Below are 27,751 nucleotides of genomic sequence, written 5' to 3' on the forward strand. Positions count from 1 at the left end.
GTGCTCCCTGGACACTCTGGGTGCTCTCTGGACACGCTGGGTGCTCTCCGGACAGAGGAATTCGGGAAAGGAGCCTGGAAAAACCGAGGCAATCAAAGATGGCGCCGCGCACACGCCTCGATGTATCCCAGCATGCCTCGCGCTCCGCAGGGCGCGGGCGGTGTTATGTGCCTCGGTATATCCCAGCATCCCCCGCGGCACCGCCGCCATTCCCGGCAGCCCCCGCGCCGCTCTCAGCCGCTGCCGCCGCCGCCGCTCCGGTGGGTGCCGGGATCACGGGCGGGGCGGGGGGGGGGGGGGTCCCACCGGGATCGGGATCCTCGGGAAGGGCCCGGGGTCTTCCGGGAAGGGCCCGGGATCCGCCGGGATCCGCCCTGAGCCGCGGTGCCGCCCGCAGGTCCCGGATCCCCCCGCGCCCGGCAGAGGAAATGGTGAGGGAACAACTCCGCTCCCCCTCCCCCCCCCCCCCCCCCGCGGCGGGAATGGAACCGGCCGGGCCCGGAGAGCGCCCCCCCCCCATCTCCCCATTCCCCAATCCCCCAGTGCCCTCCCAGTTCATCCCAGTTCATCCCAGTTCATCCCAGTGTCCTCCCAGTTCAGCCCAGTGACCTCCCAGTGACCTCCCAGTTCAGCCCAGTGCCCTCCCAGTTCATCCCAGTTCATCCCAGTGCCCTCCCAGTTCAGCCCAGTGACCTCCCAGTGACCTCCCAGTTCAGCCCAGTGACCTCCCAGTGACCTCCCAGTTCAGCCCAGTGCCCTCCCAGTTCATCCCAGTTCATCCCAGTGCCCTCCCAGTTCAGCCCAGTGACCTCCCAGTGACCTCCCAGTTCAGCCCAGTGACCTCCCAGTTCATCCCAGTTCAGCCCAGTGACCTCCCAGTTCAGCCCAGTGCATCCCAGTGCCCCCCCAGTTCATCCCAGTGCCCTCCCAGTTCATCCCAGTCCCCTCCCAGTCCCTCCCAGTCCCTCCCAATCCCTTCCAGTCCCTCCCAGTGCTCCCAGTTCCCTCCCAGTCCCTCCCAGTGCTCCCAGTTCCCTCCCAGTCCCTCCCAGTGCTCCCAGTCCCTCCCAGTGCTCCCAGTTCCTTCCCAGTCCCTCCTAGTTTCCTCCCAGTCCCTCCCAGTGCTCCCAGTTCCTTCCCAGTCCATCCCAGTCCCTCCCAATCCCCTCCCAGTTCCCTCCCAGTCCCTCCCAGTTTCCTCCCAGTCCCTCCCAGTGCTCCCAGTTCCTTCCCAGTCCCTCCCAGTCCCTCCCAGTCTCCTCCCAGTTCCTTCCCAGTCCCTCCCAGTCCCTCCCAGTCTCCTCCCAGTTCCTTCCCAGTCCTTCCCAGTCCCTCCCAGTCCCTCCCAGTCCCTCCCAGTCCCCTCCCAGTCCCCTCCCAGTCCCTCCCTTCCCCTCCCAGTTCCTTCCCAGTCCCTCCCAGTCCCTCCCAGTCCCTCCCAGTCCCTCCCAGTCCCCTCCCAGTCCCTCCCAGTGCCCTCCCAGTGCCCTCCCAGTCCCTCCCAGTGCTCCCAGTCCCTCCCAGTCCCTCCCAGTCCCTCCCAGTCCCTCCCAGTCCCCTCCCAGTCCCCTCCCAGTCCCTCCCAGTGCTCCCAGTCCCTCCCAGTCCCCTCCCAGTCCCCTCCCAGTCCCTCCCAGTGCCCTCCCAGTGCCCTCCCAGTCCCTCCCAGTCCCTCCCAGTTCCCTCCCAGTCCCTCCCAGTGCTCCCAGTCCCTCCCAGTCCCCTCCCAGTCCCCTCCCAGTCCCTCCCAGTGCCCTCCCAGTGCCCTCCCAGTCCCTCCCAGTCCCTCCCAGTTCCCTCCCAGTCCCTCCCAGTTCCCTCCCAGTCCCTCCCAGTCCCTCCCAGTTCCTCCCAGTTCCTTCCCAGTCCCCTCCCAGTCCCCTCCCAGTCCCTCCCAGTCACTCCCAGTTCCTCCCAGTCCCCTCCCAGTCCCTCCCAGTTCCCTCCCAGTCCCTCCCAGTCCCTTCCAGTTCCTCCCAGTTCCTTCCCAGTCCCCTCCCAGTCCCCTCCCAGTCCCTCCCAGTCACTCCCAGTTCCTCCCAGTCCCCTCCCAGTCCCCTCCCAGTTCCCTCCCAATTCCCTCCCAGTCCCTCCCAGTCCCTCCCAGTTCCCTCCCAATCCCCTCCCAGTCCCTCCCAGTCCCCTCCCAGTCCCTCCCAGTGCCCTCCCAGTGCCCTCCCAGTCCCTCCCAGTGCTCCCAGTTCCATCCCAGTCCCCTCCCAGTCCCTCCCAGTCCCTCCCAGTGCCCTCCCAGTTCCTTCCCAGTCCCTCCCAGTCCCTCCCTTCCCCTCCCAGTCCCTCCCAGTCCCTCCCAGTGCCCTCCCAGTGCCCTCCCAGTCCCTCCCAGTCCCTCCCAGTCCCTCCCAGTGCTCCCAGTTCCTTCCCAGTCCCTCCCAGTCCCTCCCAATTCCCTCCCAGTCCCCTCCCAGTCCCTCCCAGTCCCTCCCAGTCCCTCCCAGTGCCCTCCCAGTGCCCTCCCAGTCCCTCCCAGTGCTCCCAGTTCCTTCCCAGTCCCTCCCAGTCCCTCCCAATTCCCTCCCAGTCCCCTCCCAGTCCCTCCCAGTCCCTCCCAGTTCCTCCCAGTCCCCTCCCAGTTCCTTCCCAGTCCCCTCCCAGTCCCTCCCAGTGCCCTCCCAGTGCCCTCCCAGTCCCTCCCAGTCCCTCCCAGTCCCTCCCAGTGCTCCCAGTTCCTTCCCAGTCCCTCCCAGTCCCTCCCAGTCCCTCCCAGTCCCTCCCAGTGCCCTCCCAGTGCCCTCCCAGTCCCTCCCAGTGCTCCCAGTGCCCTCCCAGTCCCTCCCAATTCCCTCCCAGTCCCCTCCCAGTCCCTCCCAGTCCCTCCCAGTTCCTCCCAGTCCCCTCCCAGTTCCTTCCCAGTCCCCTCCCAGTCCCTCCCAGTTCCTCCCAGTCCCCTCCCAGTCCCTCCCAGTCCCTCCCAGTGTCCTCCCAGTCCCTCCCAGTGCTCACAGTTCCTTCCCAGTCCCTCCCAGTCCCTCCCAGTCCCTCCCAGTGCCCTCCCAGTGCCCTCCCAGTTCCTTCCCAGTCCCTCCCAGTCCCTCCCTTCCCCTCCCAGTCCCTCCCAGTCCCTCCCAGTCCCTCCCAGTCCCCTCCCAGTGCCCTCCCAGTCCCTCCCAGTGCCCTCCCAGTGCCCTCCCAGTCCCTCCCAGTCCCTCCCAGTCCCCTCCCAGTGCCCTCCCAGTCCCTCCCAGTCCCCTCCCAATCCCCTCCCAGTCCCTCCCAGTGCCCTCCCAGTGCCCTCCCAGTGCCCTCCCAGTGCCCTCCCAGTCCCCTCCCAGTCCCCTCCCAGTCCCTCCCAGTCCCCTCCCAGTCCCCTCCCAGTCCCTCCCAGTCCCTCCCAGTGCCCTCCCAGTCCCTCCCAGTTCCCTCCCAGTTCCTTCCCAGTCCCTCCCAGTCCCTCCCAATTCCCTCCCCGTCCCCTCCCAGTCCCTCCCAGTTCCTCCCAATCCCCTCCCAGTCCCCTCCCAGTTCCCTCCCAGTCCCTCCCAGTTTCCTCCCAGTGCTCCCAGTTCCTTCCCAGTCCCTCCCAGTCCCTCCCAGTCCCTCCCAATCCCCTCCCAATCCCCTCCCAGTCCCTCCCAGTCCCTCCCAGTCCCTCCCAGTCGCCTCCCAGTCCCCTCCCAGTCCCTCCCAGTTCCCTCCCAGTCCCTCCCAGTGCTCCCAATCCCCTCCCAATCCCCTCCCAATCCCCTCCCAGTCCCTCCCAGTCCCCTCCCAGCCCCTCCCAGTCCCTCCCAGTGCTCCCAGTCCATCCCAGTTTGCTCTCCCAGCACGGGCGGCTCAAGCTCCGCCCCCCGGACTCGGCGCGGCGCCGGCAGCGGGAGGAGAAACTGAGGCACTACCGGGAGGCCATGGACGCCTTACTGGGGGTACTGGTTTGGACTGGTTTGGGCTGGGAGGGACTGGGAGGGACTGGGAGGGACTGGGAGGAAACTGGGAGGGGATTGGGGGTTACTGGTTTGGACTGGTTTGGGCTGGGAGGGACTGGGAGGGACTGGGAGGGAACTGGGAGGGGATTGGGGGTTACTGGTTTGGACTGGTTTGGACTGGGAGGGGATTGAGGGTTACTGGTGTATATTGGGAGGGGATTGGGAGGGACTGGGAGGGGATTGGGGGTTACTGGTTTGGACTGGTTTGGACTGGGAGGGTTTTAAATGGAGTCTAAAGGGGATTTGGGGTTACTGGTTGATACTGGGAGGGGACTGGGAGGGACTGGGAGGGACTGGGAGGGACTGGGAAGGGATTTACGGTTACTGGTTTATACTGGGAGGAACAGGGAGGGGACTGGGAGGGGATTTGGGGTTACTGGTTTATACTAGGAGGGGACTGGGAACACTGGGAGCACTGGGAGGGGTCACTGGTCCATACTGGGAGGGAGCTGGAAGTTACTGGGATGAACTGGGAAGTCCCTGGGGCGGTTACTGGGATGAACTGGGAGGGACTGGGAGGAGACTGGGGGGGAAACTGGGAGCTACTGGGATGTAACTGGGAGGGACTGGGAGGGAACTGGGAGGGAACTGGGAGGGGATTTGGGGTCACTGGTCCATACTGGGAGGTCACTGGGAGTTACTGGGATGAACTGGGAAGTCCCTGGGGGGGGTTACTGGTTTATACTGGGAGGGACTGGGGGGAAAACTGGGAGCACTGGGATGTAACTGGGAGGGGCTGGGATGTACTGGGAATTTACTGGGCAGTTACTGGTGGGGACTGGGACAAACTGGGAGGGACTGGGAGTTACTGGGATGAACTGGGATGAACTGGGAAGTCCCTGGTGGGGGGGGCGGGTTACTGGGTTATACTGGGAGGGAACTGGGAGGGGATTGGGAGGGCACTGGTTTGTACTGGTTCATACTGGTTCATACCAGTTTATACTGGTTCATACTGGTTTAAACTGATTTAAATTGGTTTATACTGGTTTATAATGGTTCATACTGGTTCATACTGGTTTATACTGGTTCATACTGGTTTATACTGGGATTCTCCCGCCCAGCAGGGGGCGCCGCCCGCCCAGGTGCTGTCCCTTAACAGAACTGGGAGTTACTGGGGCGGAACTGGGATTTAATGGGGATAAACCGGTTTATACTGGTTTGAACTGGTTCATACCGGTTCATACTGGTTTATACTGGTTCATACTGGTTTATACTGGGATTCTCCCGCCCAGCAGGGGGCGCCGCCCGCCCAGGTGCTGTCCCTTAACAGAACTGGGAGTTACTGGGGCGGAACTGGGATTTAATGGGGATAAACCGGTTTATACCGGTTTGAACTGGTTCATACTGGTTCATACTGGTTCATACTGGTTTATACTGGGATTCTCCCGCCCAGCAGGGGGCGCCGCCCGCCCAGGTGCTGTCCCTCACGGGCTCGGTGCTGGCGGCCAACCCCGACGTGGGCACCTGCTGGAACCTGCGGCGCCGCGCACTGGGAGCACTGGGAGGGGACTGGTGCGTACTGGTTTGCACTGGTTTGCCCTGGTTTGCACTGGTTTGGACTGGGAGGGTGCCGGGGGGCCACTGGTTTGGACTGGGAGGGGTTTAAAGGGGGTAAGGAAGGGTTAAAAGGGAGGTGGGGGTTACTGGTTTGGACTGGGAGGGGACTGGTTTGGACTGGGAGGGGACTGGTTTGGACTGGTTTGGACTGGGAGGGCATTGGGAAGGGTTAAAGGGGGACTGGGAGGGACTGGGAGAGCCCGTACTGGTCTATACTGGTCTGTACTGGTCTATACTGGTCTGTACTGGTCTCTACCAGCCTATACTGGTGTATACTGGTTTATACTCGTCCATACTGGTTTATACTGGGAAGGGTTAAAGAGGGACTGGGAGAGCCCGTACTGGTCTGTACTGGTCTGTACTGGTCTATATTGGTTTATACTGGGAAGGGTTAAAGGGGGACTGGGAGGGACTGGGAGAGCCCGTACTGGTCTATACTGGTCTGTACCGGTCTATACTGGTTTGTACTGGTCTATACTGGTTTATACTGGTCCATACTGGTTTGTACCAATGTATACTGGCCTGAACTGGTTTGTACTGGTTTTTGCCACTTATATTGGTCCAGACTGGTTTATACTGGTTTGTACTGGTTTATACTGGTTTGTACTGGTTTGTACTGGTTTTTACTGGTTTTTACCATTTATCCTGGTTTATACTGGTTTATACCGGTCCATACCGGTCCATACTGGTCCATACTGGCTCGTACTGGTTTTTATTTGCTTATACTGGTCTATACCACTTTGCCTCACACTGGTTTTTACTGGTTTTTACTGGTTTTTACCGGTTTTTACCACTTATACTGGTTTATACTGGTTTATACTGGTTTGTACTGGTCCATACTGGTCCATACTGGTTTTTATTTGCTTATACTGGTCTATACCACTTTGCCTCACACTGGTTTTTACTGGTTTTTACTGGTTTTTACCGTTTTTTTACCAGTTTTTTACCGGTTTTTACCACTTATACTGGTTTATACTGGTTTATACTGGTCGGTACTGGTCCATACTGGTTTCTACTGGTGGCAGGGTCCCGTCGGAGCTGGCCTTCGTGGGGCAGTGCCTGGGGGTGAACCCCAAGTCCTACGGGGCCTGGCACCACCGGGGCTGGGTGCTGGGCCACGCCGCGGCGCCCCCTGCTGGCCGGGAGGACCTGGCGCTGTGCGAGCGCCTGCTGGCGGCCGACCCCCGCAACTGTGAGTCCCACTGGGTTCTACTGGTTTGTACTGGTTTATACTGGGATGGGGCGCTGGGGGTCGCTGGGGGTCGCTGGGTTGTGCTGGGTTGGACTGGGTTGGACTGGGTTGTGCTGGGTTGGACTGGGTTATACTGGGAGAGGGAGTGGAGGTGTGTGAGCGCCCCCTGCTGGCCGGGAGGACCTGGGCGTCGAGATTGAGTCAGACTGGGTTATACTGGGTTCTACTGGTTTGTACTGGTTTATACTGGGATGGGGTGCTGGGGGATCACTGGGTTATACTGGGTTATACTGGGAGAGGGAGTGGGGGTGTGTGAGCGCCCCCTGCTGGCCGGGAGGACCTGGGAGTCGAGATTGAGTCAGACTGGGTTATACTGGTTTATACTGGGTTATACTGGTTTGTACTGGTTTATACTGGGATGGGGCGCTGGGGGGTTACTGGGTTATACTGGGTTGTACTGGGTTATACTGGGAGAGGAAGTAGGGGGGGTGTGTGTGAGTGCCCCCTGCTGGCTGGGAGGACCTGGGAGTCGAGATTGAGTCAGACTGGGTTATACTGGTTTGTACTGGTTTATACTGGGATGGGGCGCTGGGGGATCACTGGGTTATACTGGGTTGTACTGGGAGAGGGAGTGGAGGTGTGTGAGCGCCCCCTGCTGGCTGGGAGGACCTGGGCGTCGAGATTAAGTCAGACTGGGTTATACTGGGTTATGCTGGTTTGTACTGGTTTATACTGGGATGGGGCGCTGGGGGGTCACTGGGTTATACTGGGAGAGGGAGTGGGGGGGGTGTGAGTGCCCCCTGCTGGCCCGGAGGACCGGGCACTGTATGTACTGGTTGTACTGGTTTATACTGGTTTATATTGGGAGGGGGTGTTGGTGGTGGTGGGTGATACTGGGTGATACTGGGTTATACTGGGTTGTACTGGGTTGTACTGGGGTATACTGGGGTATACTGGGCAGGGCCTCGGGAACTACTGGGTTGTACTGGAGGATACTGGGTTATACTGGGAGGGAGCTCAGGGATGGCTGGGAGCCACTGGGAGCAAATTGTGTGGGAGCTGGGCTTACTGGTTTATACTGGGAGCTGCCGCCACAGCCCCCAGGGCTGACTCCAGTGCTTACTGGTTTATACTGGTGCCCTCCCAGTATAAACCTGGGATCCCCAAGACCGCACTGGGAGCCCCTAGACCGCACTGGGAACGGGTTTGGCCACATGGACCCTTACTGGTTTATACTGGGAGTTGCCGCCATGGGCCTCAGGGGCTCGGGGGTGGCTCCCAGTGCTTACTGGTTTATACTGGTGCCCTCCCAGTATAAACCTGGGATCCCCAAGACCACACTGGGAGCCCCTAGACCGCACTGGGAACGGGTTTGGCCGCATCGACCCTTACTGGTTTATACTGGGAGCTGCCGCCACGGGCCTCAGGGGCTCGGGGGTGGCTCCCAGTGCTTACTGGTTTATACTGGTGCCCTCCCAGTCCACGCCTGGGAGCACCGGCGGGCGCTGGCGGCCGGGCAGGACCCCGAGGCTGAGCTGGCCTTCGCCGGGGCCCTGCTGAGCCGCGACTTCTCCAACTTCTCCGCGTGGCACCACCGCCTGCGGCTCCTGGCGCCCGCCAGGAATTCCGGGAAGGGCGAGGCAGGGGCGCTGCCCCCCGAAAGGCTGAAGGAAGGTGAGAGAATTCCCACCGAAAATTCCCGAAATTCTGCGCCAATCCCCAAAAATTCCCGAAATTTTGCGCCAATCCCAAAATTTTTTCCGGCCTCTTGCGTGACGCGGTGAGGGGGGTTGTGCTCCGTTGGGTTTAGGGGGTAGACCTGGTGCCCCAAAAATTCCGGTGCTGTCAATGGGTAGACCTGGTGTCCCAAAATTCCCATTGACGACAATGGGTAGACCTGGTGTCCCATATTTCCTATTGCCGTCAGCGGGTAGGCCTGATGTCCCAAAATTCCCCGCCGTTGCCGACAATGGGTAGACCTGATGTCCCAAAATTCCCCCTCCATTGCCGACAATGGGTAGACCTGGTGTCCCAAAATTCCGATTGCTGTCGACGGGTAGACCTGGTGTCCCAAATTTCCCACTGCCGACAATGGGTAGACCTGGTGTCCCAAGATTCTCATTGCCGACAATGGGTAGACCTGGTGTCCCAAATTTTTCCCATTGCCGACAATGGGTAGACCTGTTGTCCCACATTTTCTATTACCGTAAATGGGTAGATGTGGTGTCCCCAAAATTTCATTGCTCACAATGGGTAGACCTGTTGTCCCAAAATTCCCATTGCCATCAACGGGTAGACCTGGTATCCCAGCTGTCCCATTGTCGTCAATGGGTAGACCTGGTGTCCCATTTATTGTTAGTGGACAGGCCCGATAATAAATCCATGTCATTAGTGATGGGTAGACCTGGTGTCCCTAAATTCCCCATTGGCTTTAATGGGTAAATCTGACTTTGAGGTCACTCCCTGGACTCCTGGGACCACCCCAAACCCCTGTGGAGACACATTAGGGGTCACCACATTTCCCAAAACCGCCCTTAAAACCCCTGGGGTCCCCCCAACCCAGTGTCCCCATTGACTTTACTGGGTAGACCTGAACTCCCACACACCTGGGTGCTCCCCTCAGATATTGGGGTGTCCCTGCCAGACCCTTGGCTGCCCCGCTGAGATATTGGGGTGCCCCCTTTTTTCCACCCCCAGAGCTGGAGCTGGTGCAGAATGCCGTCTTCACTGACCCCACGGACCAAAGCGCCTGGGTGTACCTGCGCTGCATTCTCTCCCGAGGTAACTCGGGGTTCCCTGCCACACCTGGGTCCTTCACCTGCATTTCCGGGCTGCCCCCTGAATGTTGGGGTGCCCCCCAACAGCCCCCCCACCACCGAGGATCATCTGTGTCTACGTCGACCGGGAGGACGCCTCGTTGGCCGTCATCTTCTCCCGCCCTGTCAGGGTGAGTCAGGACACCTGGATCCCCCCCCAGAATTCAATAAACCCCCCCCTTACACCTGGGTACCCCCAAAAGCCCTGAGGGCCCCCCCAAAAATCCTTGGGGTTCCCCCACAGACTGGTGGTCCTGGGTCCCCATTGACTTTAATGGGTAGACCTGATGTCCCAGCAATCTCCATTGACATCGATGGGTAGACCTGGTGTCTTATTTTCCCCATTGTCTTTAATGGGTAGACCTGGTGTCCCAACAAGGCCTATTGTCTTTAATGGGTAGACTTGGTGTCTTATTTATCCCATTGGCTTTAATGGGTAGACCTGGTGTCCCAACAAGGCCTATTGTCTTTAATGGTAGACTTGGTGTCCCAATTATCCCTATTAACTTTAACAGGTAGACCTGGTGTCCTGATTATTTCCATTAAACCCCACTAACCTCTCCTAGTGCTTCCAGTAATGCCCCAGTGCTCCCAGTTCCCCCCTCCTAGTGCTCCCAGTAACCGCAGTGCCCCCACTTAGCCTCTCCCAGTGCTCCTAGTAACCCGCTCCCAGTACTCCCAGTTTGTCCTTTCCTCCCTTGCGGTGCTTCCAGTTCCCCCCAGTGCTTCCACTTCCTCCCCCAGTGCTCCTCCTTAGCCCTTCCCAGTGCTCCCAGTTTAACCAGTAACCCTTTCCAATCAAGCTCTATTAATGGATAGACTTGGTGTCCCAAAGTCCCCATTGACTTTCAGGGATAGACTTGATGTCCTTCTCTCCTCCATTGTCGATAATGGGTAGACCTGATGTCCCTTTCCTTCCATTGTCGCCAATGGGTAGACCTAGTGTCCTTTTCCTTCCATTTGCGACAATGGGTAGACCTGGTGTCGCGACGATGGGTAGACCTGATGTCCTGTTCTTACCATTGTCGCCCGCGGGTAGACCTGGTGTCCCTTTCCTGCTATTGGCACCAATGGGTAGACCTGATGTCCTTTTCCTTCCATTTTCGCTAATGGGTAGACCTGGTATTCTTTCACATTCTATTGTCATCGATGGGTAGACCTGGTATCCGTTTCCTTCCATTGCCGCTAATGGGTAGATCCGGTGTTCTTTCACATTCTATTGTGATCTATGGGTAGACCTGGTGTCTGTTTCCTTCCATTGTCGCTAATGAGTAGACCTGGTGTCCCTTTCCTTCCATTGTCACCAATTGGTAGACCTGATGTCCTTTTCCTTTCGCGCCAATGGGTAGACCTGGTGTCTTTTTTCTTCCATTGGCGCCAATGGGTAGACCTGGTGTCCGTTTCCTTCCATTGCCGCTAACGGGTAGACCTGGTGTCCTTTTCCTTCCATTGTCGCCAATGGGTAGACCTGGTGTCCCTAAATCCCAATTGCCTTCAATTGGTAGACCTGCTGTCCAAAAACATCCCCATTCATTTTAACGGGTAGACCTGATGCCCCAAATATTTTGATGTCAAAAATGTCCGTTTTAGGGCTGCAAACCCCCAATTTCTGGCGGGGAAAACACCCCAAATTTTGTTCCTTTTACTCCCACAGGTGAACCCGGAGCGCCCGGAGCTGACGGCGACACTGGACGGCTCCACCCTCGACGGGGCGTGGCGCTCGGGGGAGGGGCGGCCACGCCCCAGCCACACCTGGGTATCCTCCCTTGTAAAGGAAAGCGGGCGGGGCCAGGGTGGGCGTGGCTTTGGGGGGGGAGGTGGGCGTGGCCACCGCCTACCTGGCCCACCTTGACAGGTGACATCAGCTCTGCGACCTCCCCGCCCCGCCCCCCGCCCGCCCCGCCCGCCTGGAGGTCACCTGGGCGCCCGACCCCACCCCTCACCAGGTGACGCTGCAGCCAGGTGAGGCCACGCCCACTTCGGGCCACGCCCACTTCGGGCCACGCCCACTCCTCACCTGGCCACGCCCCTTTTTTTGCCCCCCCGACAGGTGAAGCCGAAGCCTGGTGGCAGGAGCCAATCGTGGAGCGGGAGCTGTTCTGGTGAGCCACGCCCCTTTTTTGGGCGTGCCACGCCCCTTTTTGGGCGAGCCACGCCCCTTTTTGGGCGAGCCACGCCCCTTTGTGACCGAGCCCCGCCCCCAGGCCCGAGCTGGGCGTGGCCGAGGCGCCGGTGCTGCGGGAGCAGGCGCGGATGTGCCGGGAGCTGCTGGAGCTGGAGCCGCAGAGCCGCGGTGAGAGCCGGCGAAAAACCCCCTGGGGTTCCTGGGAAGGGCTGAGGAAGCCCCGGAAAAGGGCAAAAAACCAAAAAAAAAAGGCCTAAAAAACTCCAGAAAATGAAAAAAAACCGCCCCGAAAAAGCTCGAAAAAAGCCATAAAGAAAGGGAAAAAAGCGACCCAAAAAATGGAAAAAAACCCCAAAAAACCGCCACAAAAAAAATGTCTAAAAAAGGTTGGAAAAAACACAAAAAGATTAAAAAAAACGCACAAATAAGGTCAAAAAACCAAAAAAAAACCGCCCTAAAAACCCCAGAAAAAGAAAAAAAAGCCCCAAAAAACCGCCCAAAAAAGCTCAAAAAAAAGCCCCAAAAAAGCAAAAAAAAAGGCCCAAAAAAGCTCAAAAAAAACCCCCAAAAAACCAAAATAAAAGGGGCCAAAAAACCACCAAAAAACTTGGGGGAAAAGGCCCAAAAAAACCCATAAAAACCAAAAAAATCCCAACCCAAAAAAGCGCCCAAAAAAGCTGGAAAAAAACACCAAAAAACAAAAAAAAACCGCCAGAAAAAAACCCCAAAAAACAAAAAAAAAACCACCCGAAAAACCTCAAATGCCCCCCCCCAAAAACCCCGAAAAACAAAAAAAATGCCCCCCAAAAAACTCCAAAAAACAAACAAACAAAACCCCCAAAAAACCCCGCCCAAAAAAACCCCAAAAACTGGAAAAAAAATCCAAACCACAGAAAACAAACCCGCTCAAAAAACCCCAAAAAAACAAAAAAAAACCCAAAAAAGCTGGAATAAAACCCCAAAAAGCCAAAAAAACAAACCTCCCAAAAAACCCCAAAAAATGAAAAAAAAGCCCAAAAACCCAAAAAAAACCAGCCCAAAAATGCTCGAAAAACCTCCCCAAAAAACCCCAAAAAGCCAAAAAAAAACCTCCAAAAAAGCCCCAGCTCAAAAAACCTCCAAGCTCCAAAAAAATCCGCCCAAAACCCCCAAAAACCAAAAAAAACCCCCCAAAACGGCCCCGAAAAACCCAAAAAAACTCCAGAAATGCCCCAAACTTCCCCCAAAACCCCCCAAACCCCCAAATCCACTCCAAAACCCCTCCAAAACCTCAAAAAACCCCAAAAATCCCCCCCAAAATCCCAAATCCCCCCTAAAAAAACCCCAAAATCGCCAAAAATCCCAAATCCCCCCCAAAAAACTGCCCTAAAAATCCCCCAAACACCTAAAATCTCCTCAGATAAAACCCCCCAAAAACCCCAAAATGCCCCCAAAAAACCCCAAAATCCTCCAAATCCCCCAAACTTCCCCCAAAATCCCCCAAAAATCCTCAAAAACCCCAAAAAATCCCCCAAATCCCCCCGAAAAATCTCCCCCAAAACCCCAAATCCCCCAAAACTGCCCCAAAAATCCCCCAAAACCCAAAACCCCCCCCAAATCCCCCGAAATGCCCCCAATAAACCCCCAAAAATCCCCCAAACTTCCCCAAAATTCCCCCAAAAATCCTCAAAAAATCCTCAGAAACCCCAAAAAATCCCCCAAATCCCGCCAAAAACAAAAAAAAAACCAAAAATGCCCGAAAATCCCTCAAAACCTCAAAAAAAATCCCAAAAAACTGCCCCAAACTTCCCCAAAACTCCCCAAAAAAACCCCAAAATTCCCAAAAATTCCCAAAAAAACCCAAATCCCCAAAAATTCCCAAAATGCCCCAAACTTCCCCAAAATTCCCACGAAAATCCTCAAAAAATCCTCAAAAACCCCCAAAAATTCCCAAAATCCCCCCAAAAACCCCAAATGCCCCCAAAAACTGCCCCAAAAATCCCCAAAACCCCCAAAATTCCCAAATGAACCCCAAAAACCCCAAAAAAACAAAAAAACGCCAAAAACTGCCCCAAAACTTCCCCCCAAACCCCCCAAATCCCCCAAAACTTCCCCAAAATGCCCCCAAAGAACCCAAAACCGCCAAATCCACCCCAAAAAAACCCCAAAAACCTCAAAAAATCCCCAAACTCCCCCAAACTTCCCCAAAATTCCCCCCAAAAAACCCAAAAAATCCCCAAAATCCCCAAATCCACCCCAAAAATGCCCTAAAAATCCCCAAAACCCCAAAATGCCCCAAACTTCCCCAAAATCCCCCCAAAAATCCCCCCAAAAAATCCCCCAAATCCCCCAAAAATCCCCAAAACCCCCCAAAAAAACCCCCAAAATCCCAAAATCTCCCAAAAAACCTCAAAAATGTCCCAAAAATCCCCCAAAACCCCAAAATGCCCCAAACTTCCCCAAAATCCCCCCAAAAATCCCCCCCAAAAAATCCCCAAAACCCCAAAAAACCCAAATCCCCCCAAAAACCCCAAATCCCCCCAAAAACTGCCCCAAAAATCCCCAAAATCGCCCCAAAACACCCCAAAAAACCCCCAAAATTCCCAAAAATTCCCCCAAAAACCCCAAAATGCCCCAAACTTCCCCAAAATTCCCCCCAAAATCCTCAAAAAATCCTCAAAAACTCAAAAAAATCCCCAAAGTCCCCTCAAAAAATCCCCCCAAAAACCCCAAATCCCTCCCAAAAACTGCCCCAAAAATCCCCCAAAACCCCAAAATTCCCAAATGAACCCCCAAAAACACCAAAAAATCAAAAAAACCCCCCCCAAACGGCCCCAAACTTCCCCAAAAACCCCAAAATCCTCAAATCCAGCCCAAAACTGCCCTAAAAATCCCCAAAACCTCCAAAAATCCCCCAAACTTCCCCCAAAAATCCCCAAAATCGCCCCAAAAAACCAAAAAAAACCCCAAAAATGCCCGAAAATCCCTCAAAACCTCAAAAAAAAAAATCCCAAAACTGCCCCAAACTTCCCCAAAATCGCCCCAAAACTCCCCAAAAAAACCCCAAAATTCCCAAATATTCCCCCAAAAAACCCAAATCCCCAAAAATGCCCCAAAATGCCCCAAACTTCCCCAAAATTCCCATGAAAATCCTCAAAACCCCCAAAAAATTCCCAAAATCCCCTCAAAAAATCCCCCCAAAAATCCCCAAATCCCCCAAAAATCCCCCAAAATCCCCCAAAAAACAAAAAAACCCCCAAAAATGCCCAAAAATCCCTCAAAACCTCAAAAAAAAATCCCAAAACTGCCCCAAACTTCCCCAAAATCGCCCCAAAACTCCCCCAAAAAACCCCAAAATTCCCAAAAATTCCCCCAAAAAACCCAAATCCCCAAAAATCCCCCAAAATGCCCCAAACTTCCCCAAAATTCCCATGAAAATCCTCAAAAACCCCAAAAAATCCTCAAAGTCCCCTCAAAAAATCCCCCCAAAAACCCCGAATCCCCCCAAAAACTGCCCCAAAAATCCCCCCAAAACCCCAAAATTCCCAAATGAACCCCAAAAAACCCCCAAAAATCCAAAAAACCCCAAAAACTGCCCCAAAACTTCCCCAAAAACCCCCAAATCCCCCAAAACTTCCCCAAAATGCCCCCAAAGAACCCAAAATCCCCAAATCCACCCCTAAAAAAACCCAAAAACCTCAAAAAAATCCCCAAACTTCCCCAAAATCCCCCCAAAAAAACCCAAAAATCCAAAACCACCAAATCCACCCCAAAAAAATCCCCAAAATCCCCAAATCCTGCCCAAAACTGCCCTAAAAATCCCCAAAACCTCCAAAAATCCCCAAATCCCCCCAAAATCCCCCCAAAAAACAAAAAAAAAACCAAAAATGCCCGAAAATCCCTCAAAACCTCAAAAAAATCCCAAAACTGCCCCAAACTTCCCCAAAATCGCCCCAAAACTCCCCAAAAAAACCCCAAAATTCCCAAAAATTCCAAAAAAACCCCAAAATGCCCCAAACTTCCCCAAAATTCCCCAAAATTCCCCCAAAAAAGCCCCAAAAATTCCCCAAATCCCCCCAAAATCCCCAAATCCACCCCAAAAAACCCCAAAACCTCAAAAAAACCCCAAAATTCCCCAAAATTCCCCAAAATCCCCCCCGAAAAAACCCAAAAAATCCAAAACCCCCAAAAAATCCCCCCCAAAATCCCAAAATCTCCCAAAAAACCTCAAAAATGCCCCAAAAATCCCCAAAATTCCCCCAAAATCCCCCAAAAACTCCAAAAACCAGAATTTTTACTGGTTTATACTGGTTTATACCGGTTTGTACTGGTTTGTACTGGTTTGTACTGGGAGAGGTTTGGGCCCTTTTGGGATGGATGTGGGGGTGCTGGGCTTACTGGTTTATACTGGTTTGTACTGGTTTGTACTGGTTTGTACTGGTTTGTACTGGTTTAAACCACTTTAAACTGGTTTATACTGGTTTATACGGGTTTATACTGGTTTATACTGGTTTATACTGGTTTATACTGGTTTATACTGGTTGAAGCTGCCTCAAACTGGTTCATACTGGTTTATATTGGTTCATACTGGTTTATACTGGTTCGTACTGTTTCATACTGGGAGGGGTTTGGGCCCTTTTTGGGTTGGATTTGGGGGTTACTGGTTTGTACTGGTTTATACTGGTTTATACTGGGCTTGGGTTTAGGAATCCCTGGGAGGGATTTTTGAGGGGAACTGGTTTGTACTGGTTTGTACTGGTTTGTACTGGTTTGTACTGGTCTAGGGCCTGGGTTGAACTGGGACATACAGCTCCACCCTTTACCAGTTTATACTGGTTTATACTGGTTGAAGCTGCCTCAAACTGGTTCATACTGGTTTATACTGGTTTATACTGGTTTATACTGGTTTATACTGGTTCATACTGGTTCATACTGGTCTAGGGGCTGGGTTGAACTGGGAGCCACAACTCCACTCTACCAGTTTATACCCCTTTATACTGGTTTAAACCACTTTAAACCGCTTTAAACTGCTTTATACTGGTTTATACTGGTTCATACTGGTTTGTACTGGTTCATACTGGTTGATACTGGTCTGTACTGGTCTGTACTGGGCAGGCTGCCTGCTGACGCTGGCGCTGCTGCTGGCGGCGCTGGAGCCGCGGGGCCACGCCCAGGAGATTCGGCAGCACCTCCGGAGCCTGCAGGTGAGCGCCACTGGTTTGGACTGGTTTATACTGGTTTATACTGGTTTGCACTGGGAGGGCTCGGGGGGTGAGCGGGAGGGGGTTTGGGGGTTACTGGTTTATACTGGTTTGGACTGGGAGGGGTTTGAGGGGGGTTGGGAGCTGCTGGGAGGGGTTTGGGGGGTTACTGGTTTGTACTGGTTTGTACTGGTTTGTACTGGGAGGGGTTTGGGGTCCCTTAGGGAGGGATATTGGGGTTACTGGTTTATACTGGTTTATACTGGGAGGGGTTTGGGAGGCACTGGGAGGGATTTTGGAGGTTCCTGGTTTATACTGGTTTGTACTGGTTTATACTGGGAGGGGTTTGGGAGGGCTTGGGAGTCACTGGGAAGGATTTTGGGAGTCACTGGTTTATACTGGTTTATACTGGGAGGCGTTTGGGAGTCACTGGGAGGGATTTTGGGGGTTACTGGTTTATACTGGTTTGGACTGGTTTGGACTGGGAGGGCTCGGGGGGTGAGCAGGAGGGGGTTTGGGGGTTACTGGTTTGGACTGGTTTGGACTGGGAGGGGTTTGGGAGTCACTGGGAGGGATTTTGGGGGTTACTGGTTTGTACTGGTTCATACTGGGAGGGGTTTGGGGACCCTAGGATGGAGTTTGGGGGGTTACTGGTTTATACTGGTTTGTACTGGTTTATACTGGTTTGTACTGGGAGGGGTTTGGGGTCCCTTAGGGAGGGATATTGGGGGTACTGGTTTATACTGGTTTATACTGGGAGGGGTTTGGGAGGCACTGGGAGGGATTTTGGGGGTTACTGGTTTATACTGGTTTATACTGGGAAGGGTTTGGGAGTCACTGGGAGGGATTTTGGGGGTTACTGGTTTATACTGGTTTGGACTGGTTTGGACTGGGAGGGCTTGGGGGGTGAGCAGGAGGGGGTTTGGGGATTACTGGTTTGGACTGGTTTGGACTGGGAGGGGTTTGGGAGGCACTGGGAGTTTGGGGGTTACTGGTTTATACTGGTTTGTACTGGTTTATATTGGGAGGGGTTTGGGAGGGCTTGGGAGTCACTGGGAAGGATTTTGGGGGTTACTGGTTTGTACTGGTTTGGACTGGTTTATACTGGGAGGGGTTTGGGAGTCACTGGGAGGGATTTTGGGGGTTACTGGTTTGGACTGGTTTGGACTGGGAGGGCCCGGGGGGTGAGCGGGAGGGGGTTTGGGGGTTACTGGTTTATACTGGTTTGGACTGGGAGGGGTTTGGGGGGGTTGGGAGTCATTGGGAGGGATTTTGGGGGTTACTGGTTTGTACTGGTTTGTACTGGTTTATACTGGGAGGGGTTTGGGAGGCACTGGGAGTCACTGGGAAGGATTTTGGGGGTTACTGGTTTGTACTGGTTTATACTGGGAGGGGTTTGGGGGTGTTTGAAGGTACTGGGAGAGGTTTTGGGGGTTACTGGTTTGTACTGGTTTATACTGGGAGGGGTTTGGGAGGCACTGGGAGGGGATTTGGGGGTTACTGGTTTGTACTGGTTTATACTGGTTTATACTGGTTTATACTGGGAGGGGTTTGGGAGGCACTGGGAGGGAGTTTGGGGGTTACTGGTTTGGACTGGTTCATACTGGTTTGTACTGATTTATACTGGTTTATCCTGGGAGGGGTTTGGGGTCCCTTAGGGAGGGATATTGGGATTACTGGTTTATACTGGTTTATACTGGTTTATATTGGTTTATACTGGGACTGGGTTTGGGGGTGTTTGAAGGTACTGGGAGGGATTTTGGGGGTTACTGGTTTGTACTGGTTTGTACTGGTTTATACTGGGAGGGGTTTGGGAGTCCCTGGGAAGGATTTTGGGGGTTACTGGTTTGTACGGGTTTGTACTGGTTTATACTGGGAGTGGTTTGGGAAGAACTGGGAGGGAGTTTGGGGGTTACTGGTTTATACTGGTTTATACTGGTTTGTACTGGGAGGGGTTTGGGAGACACTGGGAGGGATTTTGGGGGGTTACTGGTTTATACTGGTTTGTACTGGTTTGTACTGGGACAGGGTTTGGGAAGCACTGGGAGGGGATTTTGGGGTTACTGGTTTATACTGGTTTATAGTAGTTTATATTGGTTTATACTGGGAGGGGTTTGGGAGGAACTGGGAGGGATTTTGGGGGTTACTGGTTTATACTGGTTTGGACTGGTTTGGACTGGGAGGGCTTGGGGGGTGAGCAGGAGGGGGTTTGGGGGTTACTGGTTTGGACTGGTTTGGACTGGGAGGGGTTTGGGAGGCACTGGGAGTTTAGGGGTTCCTGGTTTATACTGGTTTGTACTGGTTTATATTGGGAGGGGTTTGGGAGGGCTTGGGAGTCACTGGGAAGGATTTTGGGGGTTACTGGTTTGTACTGGTTTGGACTGGTTTATACTGGGAGGGGTTTGGGAGTCACTGGGAGGGATTTTGGGGGTTACTGGTTTATACTGGTTTGGACTGGTTTGGACTGGGAGGGCTCGGGGGGTGAGCGGGAGGGGGTTTGGGGGTTACTGGTTTGTACTGGTTTGGACTGGGAGGGATTTGGGGGGGTTGGGAGTCATTGGGAGGGATTTTGGGGGTTACTGGTTTGTACTGGTTTGTACTGGTTTATACTGGGAGGGGTTTGGGAGGCACTGGGAGTCACTGGGAAGGATTTTGGGGGTTACTGGTTTGTACTGGTTTATACTGGGAGGGGTTTGGGGGTGTTTGAAGGTACTGGGAGGGGATTTGGGGGTTACTGGTTTGTACTGGTTTATACTGGGAGGGGTTTGGGAGGCACTGGGAGGGGATTTGGGGGTTACTGGTTTATACTGGTTTGTACTGATTTATACTGGTTTATCCTGGGAGGGGTTTGGGAGGCACTGGGAGGGAGTTTGGGGGTTACTGGTTTGGACTGGTTCATACTGGTTTATATTGGTTTATACTGGGACTGGGTTTGGGGGTGTTTGAAGGTACTGGGAGGGATTTTGGGGGTTACTGGTTTGTACTGGTTTGTACTGGTTTATACTGGGAGGGGTTTGGGAGTCCCTGGGAAGGATTTTGGGGGTTACTGGTTTGTACGGGTTTGTACTGGTTTATACTGGGAGGGGTTTGGGAAGAACTGGGAGGGAGTTTGGGGGTTACTGGTTTATACTGGTTTGGACTGGTTTATACTGGTTTGGAGCTTTAAAGCCTTTTGGGCGGGGTTTTTCCCTTCCTACTGGTCCATACTGGTTTATACTGGTTTATACTGGTTTCTACTGGGACAGCTTTGACACCTCTTACAATGGGTTTGGGGTGGCCGGCCTTACTGGTCCATACTGGTTTATACTGGTTTGGGGCTTAAAACCCTTTTGGGCGGGGTTTTTTCCCTTCCTACTGGTCCATACTGGTCTGTACTGGTTTCTACTGGTCCGTACTGGTTTATACTGGTTTATACTGGTCCCCGCAGGACGCTGACCCGCTGCGCTCCGGCTTCGTGGCCGACGTCCGGTCCCGCTTCGAGGCCGCGCTGGCCGTGCTGGGAGCGGGGGAGGAGCTCAGCCTGCCCGGGAAGGTAACTGGTTTATACTGGTTTATACTGGTTTATAGTGGTTTGGACTGGGAGAGGGATCGGGGCTGAGCGGGAGGCGGTTTGGGGGTTACTGGTTTGGACTGGTTTGGACTGGGAGGGGCTTGGGGGAGTTTGGGAGCTGCTGGGAGGGGTTTTGGGGTTTACTGGGTTATACTGGTTTGGACTGGTTTGTACCGGTTTGGACTGGTTTGGACTGGTTTGGACTGGGAGAGGGATTGGGGGTTACTGGTTTGGACTGGGAGGGGGGTTGGGGTTACTGGTTTAGACTGGGAGAGGGATTGGAGGGGTTCGAGGGCTTCCGGAGGGGTTTGGGGGGTTACTGGTTTGTACTGGTTTATACTGGGAGGGGTTTGGGAGGCACTGGGAGGGGATTTGGGGGTTACTGGTTTGTACTGGTTTGTACTGGTTTGTACTGGGAGGGGTTTGGGAGGCACTGGGAGGGGATTTGGGGGTTATTGGTTTATACTGGTTTGTACTGGTTTATACTGGTTTATACTGGTTTGTACTGGGAGGGGTTTGGGAGGCACTGGGAGGGGATTTTGGGGTTACTGGTTTATACTGGTTTGTACTGGTTTGTACTGGGAGGGGTTTGGGAGGAACTGGGAGGGATTTGGGGGGTTACTGGTTTATACTGGTTTATACTGGGAGGGGTTTGGGAGGCACTGGGAGGGATTTTGGGGTTACTGGTTTATACTGGTTTGTACTGGTTTGTACTGGGAGGCGTTTGGGAGGAACTGGGAGGGATTTGGGGGGTTACTGGTTTATACTGTTTTATACTGGGAGAGGTTTGGGAGGCACTGGGAGGGATTTTGGGGGTTACTGGTTTGTACTGGTTTGTACTGGTTTGTACTGGGAGGGGTTTGGGAGGCACTGGGAGGGGATTTGGGGGTTACTGGTTTATACTGGTTTGTACTGGTTTGTACTGGGAGGCGTTTGGGAGGAACTGGGAGGGATTTTGGTGGTTACTGGTTGGTACTGGTTTATACTGGGAGGGGTTTGGGAGGCACTGGGAGGGGATTTGGGGGTTACTGGTTTTTACTGGTTTATACTGGTTTATACTGGGAGGGGTTTGGGAGGCACTGGGAGGGGATTTGGGGGCTACTGGTTTATACTGGTTTGTACTGGTTTGTACTGGGAGGTGTTTGGGAGGCACTGGGAGGGATTTTGGGGTTACTGGTTTATACTGGTTTGTACTGGTTTGGGGCTTAAAAGGCTTTTGGGCGGGGTTTTTCTGTTCGTACTGCTCTATACCGGTTTATACTGGTTTATACTGGTTTATACTGGTTTATACTGGTTTATACTGGAATAACTTTAACACCTTCCCGCTTGGCTTTGGGCTGGCCAGCCTTACCGGTCCATACTGGTTTATACCGGTTTGACGCTTCCAACCCTTTTGGGCGGGGTTTTTTCCATTCCTCCTGCTCTGTACTGGTCTATAGCGGTCCGTACTGGTTTATACTGGTTTATACTGGTTTGTACTGGTGCAGGAGCTGACCTCGCTGCCGCTGGCCGAGCGCCTGGCGCTGCTCACCCGCCTGGAGCTGCCCGGCAACGGCCTGGGGGCGCTGCCGCGGGGGCTGGGGGCGCTGCGGAGGCTGCAGGTGAGCCCAGTATAAACCAGTATAAACCAGTATAGACCGGTATAGACTGCTAGGAGCCATTAGAGACCGGTAGGGACCGGGGAGTTGTCCCAGTGCTCCCAGTTCGGCTTCCCAGTGCTCCCAGTAACACCAGTGAGGCGTGAGCCCCGGCCGGATAACAGCGGTGAGCCCTCCCAGTGCTCCCAGTTCAGCCTCCCAGTGCTCCCAGTATGGAGCAGGGTGGCCTCCCAGTGCTCCCAGTTCAGCCTCCCAGTGCTCCCAGTATGCAGCAGGGAGCCCTCCCAGTGCTCCCAGTTCAGCCTCCCAGTGCTCCCAGTATGGAGCAGGGAGCCCTCCCAGCGCTCCCAGTTACACCCATGACCCATCCCAGTGCTCCCAGTTCAGCTTCCCAGTGCTCCCAGTTCCACCAGTGACCCATCCCAGTGCTCTCAGTATGGAGCACGGAGCCCTCCCAGTGCTCCCAGTTCAGCTTCCCAGTGCTCCCAGTATAACCAGGGACCCCTCCCAGTGCTCCCAGTAACACCAGTGAGGCGTGAGCCCCGGCCGGATAACAGCGGTGAGCCCTCCCAGTGCTCCCAGTTCAGCCTCCCAGTGCTCCCAGTATGGAGCAGGGAGGCCTCCCAGTGCTCCCATTATGGAATAGGGAGCCCTCCCAGTGCTCCCAGTATGGAATAGGGAGCCCTCCCAGTGCTCCCAGTTCAGCCTCCCAGTGCTCCCAGTATGGAGTAGGGAGGCCTCCCAGTGCTCCCAGTTCACCTTCCCAGTGCTCCCAGTTCCACCAGTAACACGTGAACCCCCTCCCAGTAACACCAGTGACCCTTCCCAGTGCTCCCAGTTCAGCTTCCCAGTGCTCCCAGTATGGAGCAGGGAGGCCTCCCAGTGCTCCCAGTATGGAGCAGAGAGGCTTCCCAGTGCTCCCAGTTCAGCCTCCCAGTGCTCCCAGTATGGAGCAGGGACCCCTCCCAGTGCTCCCAGTTACACCAGTGACCCTTCCCAGTGCTCCCAGTTCAGCTTCCCAGTGCTCCCAGTATAACCAGGGACCCCTCCCAGTGCTCCCAGTTCAGCATCCCAGTGCTCCCAGTATCACCAGTGACCCCTCCCAGTGCTCCCAGTTCCACCAGTGACCCATCCCATTGTTCCCAGTATGGACCAGGGAGCCCTCCCAGTGCTCCCAGTTCAGCTTCCCAGTGCTCCCAGTAACACCAGTGACCCATCCCAGTGCTCCCAGTTCAGCTTCCCAGTGTTCCCAGTAACACCAGTGACCCATCCCAGTGCTCCCAGTTCAGCTTCCCAGTGCTCCCAGTTCCACCAGTGACCCATCCCAGTGCTCCCAGTTCAGCTTCCCAGTGCTCCCAGTAACACCAGTGAGGCGTGAGCCCCGGCCGGCTAACAGCGGTGAGCCCTCCCAGTGCTCCCAGTTCAGCCTCCCAGTGCTCCCAGTATGGAGCAGGGTGGCCTCCCAGTGCTCCCAGTTCAGCCTCCCAGTGCTCCCAGTATCACCAGTGACCCCTCCCAGTGCTCCCAGTAACACCAGTGACCCCTCCCAGTGCTCCCAGTATCACCAGTGACCCCTCCCAGTGCTCCCAGTAACACCAGTGACCCCTCCCAGTGCTCCCAGTTCAGCTTCCCAGTGCTCCCAGTTCCACCAGTGACCCATCCCAGTGCTCTCAGTATGGAGCACGGAGCCCTCCCAGTGCTCCCAGTTCAGCTTCCCAGTGCTCCCAGTATAACCAGGGACCCCTCCCAGTGCTCCCAGTTCCACCAGTGAGGCGTGAGCCCCGTCTGGCTAACACCGGTGAGTCCTCCCAGTGCTCCCAGTTCAGCCTCCCAGTGCTCCCAGTATGGACAAGGGAGCCCTCCCAGTGCTCCCAGTATGGAGCAGGGAGCCCTCCCAGTGCTCCCAGTTCAGCCTCCCAGTGCTCCCAGTATCACCAGTGACCCCTCCCAGTGCTCCCAGTATCACCAGTGACCCCTCCCAGTGCTCCCAGTTCAGCTTCCCAGTGCTCCCAGTTCCACCAGTGACCCATCCCAGTGCTCTCAGTATGGAGCACGGAGCCCTCCCAGTGCTCCCAGTTCAGCTTCCCAGTGCTCCCAGTATAACCAGGGACCCCTCCCAGTGCTCCCAGTAACACCAGTGAGGCGTGAGCCCCGTCCGGCTAACACCGGTGAGTCCTCCCAGTGCTCCCAGTTCAGCCTCCCAGTGCTCCCAGTATGGAGTAGGGAGGCCTCCCAGTGCTCCCAGTTCACCTTCCCAGTGCTCCCAGTTCCACCAGTAACACGTGAACCCCCTCCCAGTAACACCAGTGACCCTTCCCAGTGCTCCCAGTTCAGCTTCCCAGTGCTCCCAGTAACACCAGTGAGGCGTGAGCCCCGGCCGGCTAACACCGGTGAGCCCTCCCAGTGCTCCCAGTTCAGCCTCCCAGTGCTCCCAGTATGGAGCAGGGAGCCCTCCCAGTGCTCCCAGTATGGAATAGGGAGCCCTCCCAGTGCTCCCAGTATGGAGCAGGGACCCCTCCCAGTGCTCCCAGTTCAGCCTCCCAGTGCTCCCAGTATGGAGTAGGGAGGTCTCCCAGTGCTCCCAGTTCAGCCTCCCAGTGCTCCCAGTACGGAGCAGGGAGGCCTCCCAGTGCTCCCAGTTCAGCCTCCCAGTGCTCCCAGTTCAGCTTCCCAGTGCTCCCAGTAACACCAGTGACCCATCCCAGTGCTCCCAGTTCAGCTTCCCAGTGCTCCCAGTTCCACCAGTAACATGTGAACCCCCTCCCAGTAACACCAGTGACCCTAACCCAGTGCTCCCAGTTCAGATTCCCAGTGTTCCCAGTAACACCAGTGACCCATCCCAGTGCTCCCAGTTCCACCAGTGACCCATCCCAGTGCTCCCAGTTCAGCTTCCCAGTGCTCCCAGTAACACCAGTGAGGCGTGAGCCCCGGCCGGCTAACACCGGTGAGCCCTCCCAGTGCTCCCAGTTCAGCCTCCCAGTGCTCCCAGTATGGAGCAGGGAGCCCTCCCAGCGCTCCCAGTTACACCCATGACCCATCCCAGTGCTCCCAGTTCAGCTTCCCAGTGCTCCCAGTTCCACCAGTGACCCATCCCAGTGCTCCCAGTATGGAGCACGGAGCCCTCCCAGTGCTCCCAGTTACACCAGTGACCCCTCCCAGTGCTCCCAGTTCAGCTTCCCAGTGCTCCCAGTTCCACCAGTGACCCATCCCAGTGCTCTCAGTATGGAGCACGGAGCCCTCCCAGTGCTCCCAGTTCAGCTTCCCAGTGCTCCCAGTATAACCAGGGAGGCCTCCCAGTGCTCCCAGTTCCACCAGTGAGGCGTGAGCCCCGTCTGGCTAACACCAGTGAGCCCTCCCAGTGCTCCCAGTTCAGCCTCCCAGTGCTCCCAGTATGGAGCAGGGAGCCCTCCCAGTGCTCCCAGTTCAGCCTCCCAGTGCTCCCAGTATCACCAGGGACCCCTCCCAGTGCTCCCAGTATCACCAGGGACCCATCCCAGTGCTCCCAGTTCTACCAGTGACCCATCCCAGTGCTCCCAGTTCGGCTTCCCAGTGCTCCCAGTTCCACCAGTGAGGCGTGAGCCCCGTCCGGCTAACACCGGTGAGCCCTCCCAGTGTTCCCAGTTCAGCCTCCCAGTGCTCCCAGTATGGAGCAGGGAGCCCTCCCAGTGCTCCCAGTTCAGCCTCCCAGTGCTCCCAGTATCACCAGGGACCCCTCCCAGTGCTCCCAGTTCCACCAGTAACATGTGAACCCCCTCCCACTAACACCAGTGACCCTTCCCAGTGCTCCCAGTTCCACCAGTAACACGTGAACCCCCTCCCAGTAACACCGGTGAGCCCTCCCAGTGCTCCCAGTTCAGCCTCCCAGTGCTCCCAGTCTGACCAGTGACCTCCCCAGTCCCTCCCAGTTCCCTCCCAGTCCCTCCCAGTCCATCCCAGTTCCCTTCCAGTCCCTCCCAGTCCCCTCCCAGTCCCTCCCAGTCCCTCCCAGTTCCCTCCCAGTCCCTCCCAGTCCCTCCCAGTCTCACCAGTTCCCCGCAGGAACTGGATCTCTCCGATAACCGGATCTCGGAACTGGGCCCGGCCCCGCCCCTCCCCCGCCTGCAGCTGCTGCGGCTGGACCGGAACCGTACGGGGGGAACTGGGATGGACTGGGAGGGACTGGGAGGGAACTGGGGGGGACTGGGAGGGACTGGGAGGGACTGGGAGGGAACTGGGAGGGAACTGGGAGGGACTGGCAGGGGACTGGGGGGGACTGGGAGGGACTGGGAGGGGACTGGGGGGGACAGGGAGGGGACTGGGGGGGACTGGGATGAACTGGGAGGGACTGGGAGCGAACTGGGAGGAACTGGGAGGGACTGGGAGGGGACTGGGCGGGACTGGGATGAACTGGGAGGGACTGGGAGGGACTGGGAGGGAACTGGGAGGGGATTGGGGGGGACTGGGAGGGAATTGGGACGGACTGGGATGAACTGGGAGGGACTGGGAGCGAACTGGGAGGAACTGGGAGGGACTGGGAGGGGACTGGGCGGGACTGGGATGAACTGGGAGGGACTGGGGGGGACTGGGAGGGGATTGGGGGGGACTGGGAGGGAATTGGGACGGACTGGGAGGGACTGGGAGGGAACTGGGAGGGGATTGGGGGGGACTGGGAGGGAACTGGGACGGACTGGGAGGGACTGGGAGGGAACTGGGAGGGACTGGGGGGACTGGGAGGGGACTGGGAGGGACTGGGAGGGGACTGAGAGGGTATTTGGGGTTACTGGTTTATACTGGGAGGGGATTGGGAGGGAACTGGGAGGGACTGGGACGAGACTGGGAGGGAACTGGGAGGGGATTTGGGGTTACTGGTTTATACTGGGAGGGGACTGGAGGGGACTGGGAGGGGCGGGGGAGGGTACAGAGGTTACAGGTTTATACCGGGAGGGGACCGGTCCGTACTGGTTTATACTGGTCCGTACTGGTTTATACCGGTCCGTACTGGTTTATACTGGTCCGTACTGGTTTATACCGGTCCGTACTGGTTTATACCGGTCCGTACTGGTTTATACCGGTCCGTACTGGTCCCGCCCTGGAGGCGCGGCTGAGGCCGCGCTGGGCGTGTCCTGACTGGCCCCGCCCCCAGCGCTTGGCCACGCCCCCGCCCTGTCCCCATTGGCTGCCTGGCCCCGCCTGGCCCGGCTGCGATTGGCCGGGACCCCGCTGAGCTCCGCCCCCGGCGGCCCCGCCCTCCTGGCCCAGCTCCTCCCACGCGTTGACGTCACCTTCAGCTGATTGGCTGCTGCTCGGGGAGGCCACGCCCCCCCTCGTTCCGGGCTTAACCACGCCCCCTCCGTGGTCATCGCGTAACCACTTCCGGGTCGGCACTTCCGGGTTCGGCACTTCCGGGGTTCAATAAAGTGATGCCTCCCAGTCCCTCCCAGTTTGTCCCAGTTACTCCCCAGTGCCTCCCAGTGCCCTCCCAGTTCCCTCCCAGTCCCTCCCAGTCCCATCCCAGTCCATCCCAGGCCCTCCCAGTTACCCCCGGTGCCCTCCCAGTGCCCTCCCAGTCCCTCCCAGTCCCCTCCCAGTTACCCCCGGTGCCCTCCCAGTGCTCTCCCAGTACATCCCAGTCCCCTCCCAGTTACCCCCGGTGCCCTCCCAGTGCTCTCCCAGTACATCCCAGTGCATCCCGCTACAGTCCCAGTCCCTCCCAGTCCCCTCCCAGTCCCCTCCCAGTCCCCTCCCAGTTTGTCCCAGTTGCCCCTCAGTCCATTCCAGTAACTCCCCAGTCCCTCCCAGTGCCCTCCCAG

At 56.1% G+C, this 27,751-nt stretch overlaps 1 protein-coding gene across 1 annotated transcript; it reads left to right on the forward strand.

The window, feature by feature from the left end:
• Nucleotides 1-208: 208 nt before the first annotated feature.
• Nucleotides 209-27,376, forward strand: RABGGTA (Rab geranylgeranyltransferase subunit alpha). Its single transcript, XM_068998462.1, has 17 exons — nt 209-260; nt 398-431; nt 3,786-3,884; nt 5,338-5,456; nt 6,527-6,693; nt 8,173-8,367; nt 9,391-9,474; nt 9,558-9,640; nt 11,164-11,265; nt 11,375-11,471; nt 11,560-11,611; nt 11,714-11,802; nt 16,729-16,817; nt 20,242-20,346; nt 21,852-21,965; nt 26,001-26,088; nt 27,085-27,376. The coding sequence occupies exons 2-17, from the start codon at nt 429-431 to the stop codon at nt 27,231-27,233; spliced, it is 1,635 nt and encodes a 544-aa protein (XP_068854563.1). The 5' UTR covers nt 209-260; nt 398-428; the 3' UTR covers nt 27,234-27,376.
• The last annotated feature ends 375 nt before the right edge of the window (nt 27,377-27,751 follow it).

This window comes from Aphelocoma coerulescens, unplaced genomic scaffold (genome assembly GCF_041296385.1).
Source record: "Aphelocoma coerulescens isolate FSJ_1873_10779 unplaced genomic scaffold, UR_Acoe_1.0 HiC_scaffold_116, whole genome shotgun sequence".
Taxonomy (NCBI): domain Eukaryota; kingdom Metazoa; phylum Chordata; class Aves; order Passeriformes; family Corvidae; genus Aphelocoma; species Aphelocoma coerulescens.